At 37.5% G+C, this 6983-nt stretch overlaps 1 protein-coding gene across 1 annotated transcript; it reads left to right on the top strand.

Moving 5' to 3' along the window:
* Positions 1-513: 513 nt before the first annotated feature.
* On the top strand, positions 514-6698 carry LOC102809875 (uncharacterized). The gene is made up of 7 exons (XM_085506483.1): positions 514-580; positions 1562-1653; positions 1939-2049; positions 2243-2460; positions 2855-3018; positions 3250-6026; positions 6525-6698. The coding sequence occupies exons 2-6, from the start codon at positions 1579-1581 to the stop codon at positions 5580-5582; spliced, it is 2901 nt and encodes a 966-aa protein (XP_085362609.1). The 5' UTR covers positions 514-580; positions 1562-1578; the 3' UTR covers positions 5583-6026; positions 6525-6698.
* Positions 6699-6983: the final 285 nt, after the last annotated feature.

The raw sequence follows: 6983 nt of genomic DNA, 5'->3' as shown, positions 1-6983 counted from the left end.
AAGGAAAAGATGTATAATAATATAATTATTACGAGGATACAAAAAAGTATGCACTCAGACAGTACGCCATCGCATCGACCGACGCGCAGCGGATGTCGATACTCTCGCTGTACTGTCTTCGTGCATACTTTTCGGCATCCTTGTAATAACCTCAAATTCACCTTTAATTAAAATGGTACAAGTCTTTTTTTCAATAATGCTTGTGAAGATATTTATCCTCATTTCATTATCCACGGGTAGGCCGCGAGTATAACATACCAAAATTAGTTGACAGTATCACTGCGCAAAACACGTGTTGAAACATTATGAACTTTTGTGGTCCTCTCTATTTTTTACGTGAGTTGGAGTTCAAAAAACTCGCCTCAACATACGCATTTATGTATGTGAGAGATTACTTCACCTGGACACTCAGCTGTTTAACCTTGACACGGTTCAATGGTCGCGGGCGTAGTGTTTCAATTGATATCCCTGATAAGACTGTTTTGTTTTGTTGCCATGGCGGCACCGTCACTAGGTCAGGGGTTCAGTTGCAGTCATTATGTGTTAGCATAGTTATTGTTCACGCTGTATTCTTGCCAAGGTGAGTATTTATTGTTGCGCTATGCCGTGTTCTACCAATTTAAACGGAAGCCATTTTTTATATTATTCAACACTATAAAGTGGCGACTGAATGTCGATATAAATGACGGTGACACGGACCCTCCTCCATACAAATCTGCTACTATAAAACTCAACAGAGGAACCGTCAAAGTACGTTGAATTTGACTCGTGCTTGTGTAGACCCGTCACCGGTGTCTGTCGAGCAGTCGATTGCTCCAAGTAATTGCTCCAGGCTATCCGCGTTCATGAATACCCATTCGATGGAGATTGACATGGTCTAGCGAAAACCTGTTATTATTTCATGGTCGTGCATAATAGTATCTCTGGCAAGTGTTAGGTCGCGAATTACGCTGAGGGATTTGTATCTATGTACACCTATGTACACATATTAATACGCCTAGACAAAAACAAACCAACAACAAATCGCAACTGTAATAATTTGATTATGATCACCATACAGGAAGGACAGGGTTTAGTTTTAACAACGCTGTGCTGAAACAAAGGCAGCTATGTGTTCTTAGTCACAACTCCGGTCAGTTGGGCAAAATGCCAATAATGTAACGGGGACATTTCAATCAAAATCGACGCCTCCTTATAGGCTGTTTAGATAGTTGGATGATTTCATTCCTAGACTGATTGGTCAACCGACACTATGGCCGAAAGCAACTTGATGAGCAAATATATTGTACCTGATGAAAAACATTATAAAATATTCATAGGACAAATTTTAAGATACTGGTATTTTGAGGCCTTTTTGAACACTGTCTCTCAAGAACAAAATATTTACATATATATTTTCATGCATCGTTACTCATGACTTTTATTTGGATATGATACATGATTTATTATATACATGTATGGTCAGAAATGACATTTTACCTACAAAACGACAACCGAGACTAGCCTCGGACATAAAAACTACACATCGGACTTCATCGCACTTACTCTACATTTTCCACAGAATAAATAGTTGTTATAATGGGTTGCGGAACATCAAAACAAATCACAGTTGTCGAGCACAGAAAAACTCGTGTAAATCAAGAATGTGGCGGGGTAAGTAGAAAAATGTACTTCTCGTGTCACAATCGTCTGGGTTCTGGGAGGAAACACCTCTTGTACGCATTTTACACATTCATTTCATTGAATTTCATTAATTGTTTTGTGTAACCAAACCATAATATTTATTGTATTATCGATCCCGTGTACAATGATATTTCTGTCTGTTCATATAACATACGACATTCACATGTATCTGATTCGACAGTCTATTTGTATAATGTTACCGAACATTATTAGTCGTAACACGTGTTAAAAGCATCGTTATTATTGCTTACTTAGGCCAGCAAGATCAAAAAGCATTTTCGCATGGAAGATACCTTCTGGGAAAAGAAGAAAATACTCATCCCTGACTATGAGAGAATGAAGTTCTTGGACCAACACGCTCTCGATGTAATTATTAAATCCATCTAACATCTATTTCCGAGTTTATAAGAACAACTACGTGTTAATTGGCATTACTAAGAGTTATATTAATATTATATTAAGAGTATCCGAACTACTACTTTACGCAATTGTTTTTAATTATGTTTATTAATTGTTTTTAATAATATAATTTAATTACGACGCTGCAATTATATTTCAGACGCCAAAAGAACTCAGTAAGAACGCAGACCAGTTGGTTAAACATCTTTTAAAAGTCACTAAAAATACTATAGAAAAGTATCGAGTAATATTCAGATGGGAAGCCGAACACGTAGACTTTAACGACGGTAATGAAATTGACACTACAGTGAGTTCTATTTTGGAAACTGATAAATCTTCGCTTGGCGGTTATGCCACTCTTTACAAGTATCTGTGCGAGTAAGTTTTTTTATTCAATCACATTATTTTTACAAAAGTATGTTTGTTAAATCTTAATACGTGTTTAAATCTACGAAAAGCACTTTGTGGATAATTTCATATATTATTCCTACAAAGCACGCCCTCTAGAGACGGGATGCTTTATGGCCTAACTGAGTAACGAAACACCGTTAATAGCGTAACAATGTTATGATTTATACTCGTTTATCAATATATTGTTTTCGCAAAACAACTTTTTGCTACACAACCAGACACTTTCGTCGTTCAGAGGCAAATTTCTTTGACCCATTTCCACAATTTTGGCGCCCGATTGCAAGAGAGAAAATAGAGGACTAGTTATAGAAAAGTGTATTAAACAGCATTAAACAGCACTAAATAGTGTATTTTTATTCAGGTTAGCTAGCTTGGAATGTGAAATAATTCAGTGTCCTGCAAAATATGGAAATTATTTACCTGGTGACGACATTTCTCTGGAAAATGCTACTCCAAATTCGAATAAGATTCAAATTAAGAAACAATGGTACCTATGTGATTGGACCTGGATAACCGAGGCGTGTGGTAAGTTATACAAGTTAAGTAGTATACAGATAATAATAACAGCTTAGAGTGGCTATTCAATATACTGTGCCATTTTTTTACCCATAGTTTATTGTACTACGGAGATTCACGTTGTGTTTTCTCTCTCGACTTGCCAGTTGTTACTTTTCTATTAGAAACAAATTAATGAGACCTACATAAAATACTTTTTTTCACACGTGCTTGCTTAATTTATATATGATTCGTTTTTAGATAATAGCGAACATTCAGATGACGTCAAAAAGTTATGGAACGAATCCAGCTTCATCTGTGATCCGCAACACTTTATTTGCAGCCATTTTTATGATCAGGAAAACGAAGACAGAGCAGTGTCTCAATCGGAAATACAAGAATTTGAGAAATGGAAGGATGATGCTCAAAAAACTTTTGGATATTTCACATACGGAATAAATACAGTCAGTCACCACGAAGGTGTAATACAAACACCGAACAACAAGGTACTGCTACGCATTCGAGCAACCTATGACTTGAATTATGGAGCACGTTTAGTAACCATTGATGAAGAAGAGACTTCACAAACAATGCTTCGATGTGGAGAAGACTACAGCAACAACGTGATGACATTTGAGGATCAAGATGATGTATGTTTCGATGTTCGATTGCCATGTGCTGGATCGTATTCCTTGACATTGGTAGGAAAACTGCCAGATGCACAACAGTGTGTGCAAGGAATGTCCTCTGACTTACTATGCTATACCATAAAAGGCACTGGTAATGAAACTCATCATAGTTTCCCGGGAGAACGATTCGGATGGTGTTGGGGTGTGAATAGAAGATTTCTGGATAAAGGATTCAGTATGATTAATGCACCATTAATTCCAATCTTGAAGGCGGACAGCAGTACAGTTATCTTAAATGTAAAACTGCCAAATCGCGAATCATCGTTAATGTGTGCTCTTGAGTACACATCGGGAACAGTAGATGAGAAACTGTTACGTTGCGTTAGTGGTGAGAAAAATCAAGACAGAGCTATGCTACATATATTGATTCCTTATAAGGGAGAATACCATTTAAAAATCATGGCCCAAATTGGCGATGATGGAGTTTCATACATTGACGCCGCCCACTATCTTATTCAAAGCCAACAGGCAGAGGATGTAGATGAATTCCCAGAAAACAAGAGATTGTGGGGTCCCAGTCGTGGTTTTTATGAAATTGGATTGGAAACTGATGGTCCATCAAGAATTGTTTCCCAAAATGGCACATGTAATTTAAGAATATCAAAACCAAGTGATATAGACCTTTTGCATTCAATTGAACACAATGGATCCAAATGTTTGCCATCTGTTTTTGCCGATGGAATTCACACTGGATTGGAAATGACGTACAGATTCAGACTGCCTAGTGTAGGTTATTATTGGTTCAAGCTGTTTGGGAAACGTCATGAACCAAATAAACCGAAGCAAATAGGAGAATGGTTGATAGAGAACACATCAGCTTGGAAGGACGATTTGTTTCCCGATAACAATTGCACGTATGGACCAAATGATGATTTTCATAAAATAGGACTCCGGTCAGAAGATCAGACCTCATCTCATATCACTGCAGAGAATGGTACGTGCCAATTGGTTTTGCTGAAGAACGTCGATACGGATTTGTCGCATACAATCGAAATAGGTGGAAATAAGGATCTGTCTTGGGTATTTGCTGATGGCACACGCGATGGTTTGAAAATGACTTATAAGTTCCGACTTCCACTTAAAGGATTTTACACATTCAAACTTTTTGGCCAAACTCATGTACCAAATCAGTCGTCATCGACCTACCCTGTAATTGGGTCATGGATGCTAGAATGCAAATCGGAGTGGAAGGGTGAGCTATACCCAGACTCAAAAACCACGTACGGACCTGTTGATGTGTTTCACAGTTCTGGTCTCTCGCTGAAGGGCGGAAATTCCTCTCATATTATAGCCGAAGACGGCACATGCTGTGTTGTTATAACCAAACCTTCCGATGTCGAACTGATACATGATTTGAAACGGGATGACGTCAAGCAAAGAAAATGCTCATTTGAAGATCACAGAAACGATGGAACAGAGTCATACTTTTTGCTCAGATTGCCAGAACGTGGATATTATCAATTAAACCTTTTTGCCAAAAAAGGCAAACACGGAAGTAATTACCCTTATGCCGGAACGTGGTTGATAGAAAGCAAGTCACCGTGGCAAGGCGAGTTGTACCCGCTGCAGGACATGGCTTGGGGAGTCGATGACGAGTTTACCAATCTTGGATTGCAGTTGGAAGGCCACAATTCATCAAGAATCGTAGCGATTGACGGAAAGTGCGTTCTCGCTTTCAAAACGCCCAGTCCAATCAGCACCAAGTTTCAGTTGTATAGCGATGAAAGAAGAATTCATGAGAAGAAAACAGACGAGTACATTGAAGTGACATCAGATATTAAAATGATATGCTTTAGTATGGAGTTACCAGACCCGGGGTTTTACAAATTCGAGTTGTACGGTAATCTGAAGGAGAAGGAAAATCTGCCTTATTTAGGGTGCTGGCTAATTGAGTATGAAAGATAGATTAAAGACAAATTTCTGTCAATGTGGCCATTATTTTTATTGTGCGATGATTTGAATTGAGGAATGGTTTTGCGAAACGCTTATGCTTGGATTCAGCCAATCTGATTAAAATCTGATGTAGTGTACGGGCTTTAATTATTTTGGCCATAAACTTATTTTAATTTTATTTTTTATTACTTTTGTTATTAATGCCCTTTTATTTTATTATTTTACTTTGATTTTGATTTTGTGATTTTTTTTTTAATTCTGCCCTACCTACATCTGAGCCGATGCCTATGTAACGAGATTTCAACGACACCCACTATCGACGATTTTAGTCAACGAATCACAGACCTCCTTCTATAGCGCACATGATGACGTCACCGGACGGAGTCGGGTGGCAAACACTCAAATAAAATGGCGAATTATACCGACGTTAGCGACCGAGAATAACACGGCTTTAAGGTAAGTTTATCATTGTCAAATGCAACGAAAGTCATTTTTATGTTAATATTGTGGCTCGAATGGTTCGACTTTAGATCATTATTTTGCATAGTTATTCTGGGAGTGACGATTTTGTTTCCACCGTTTCGACCGAACACCAGTGTCTTTTTCCAGTCGCCTGCCCTGGAGACGGGTGATGTTTTGTTGAAGATCGGGCCAACATCGTCTACGGTATTGAAGCCGTAGCTGTAAATATTCATCAAATTGTATCAACATTTTGTACATTATACAATAACTCTTTATTAAAGTAATTGAGCTGATTTGGACTGGAATAAAATATTTTTTATTTGGAACACATCGCAAGAATTGATCAGGAAATATTTGTTTGCTCCAATTTTCTGCGTCGATGCCGTGGGCCGGTAATCGTTATACAATTTAAAATCAGTTTGCATTGTTTACTATAGCTGTTTACAGTGTTCTAATCATTACGATTTACTTATTTTTTTGCTTCCATTCTAGATAATTATGCTCAGTGATGTAAAATTGAAGCGATGACTGAATGAACGAACCTTGGCTGGCGAAGATGTATCTGGAAGTGTACACATTTGTTGGAAGTGAAAAAAATATTCAATGTAATGACAAAAATTGTAAAATGCTGAGGAATTTCTTTTGCAAATAAAAATATACTAGCAATTTTCTATTAATGGTTTATTCAAGTGGGCAAAATATAATGTACAGAAAGATTGCCCGTAGAGTATCGCTACACTGAAAAGTAAGCAACCGACAGCCTGTATAAAAGGGGGGCTGTGATTGGCTGTTACTTACGCGAGATTTGAACGGGACTTACATAGGCGTCGGATCAGATGTAGGTAGGGCGGAATTAAAAAAATCACAAAATCAAAATCAAAGTAAAATAATAAAATAAAAGGGCATTAATAACAAAAGTAATAAAAAATAAAATTAAAATAAGTTTATAGC

Source organism: Saccoglossus kowalevskii, chromosome 12 (genome assembly GCF_978046115.1).
Source record: "Saccoglossus kowalevskii chromosome 12, keSacKowa6.1, whole genome shotgun sequence".
Taxonomy (NCBI): domain Eukaryota; kingdom Metazoa; phylum Hemichordata; class Enteropneusta; family Harrimaniidae; genus Saccoglossus; species Saccoglossus kowalevskii.
Note: the sequence above shows the minus strand (reverse complement) of the source record. Positions and strands in the feature narration are given on the sequence as shown.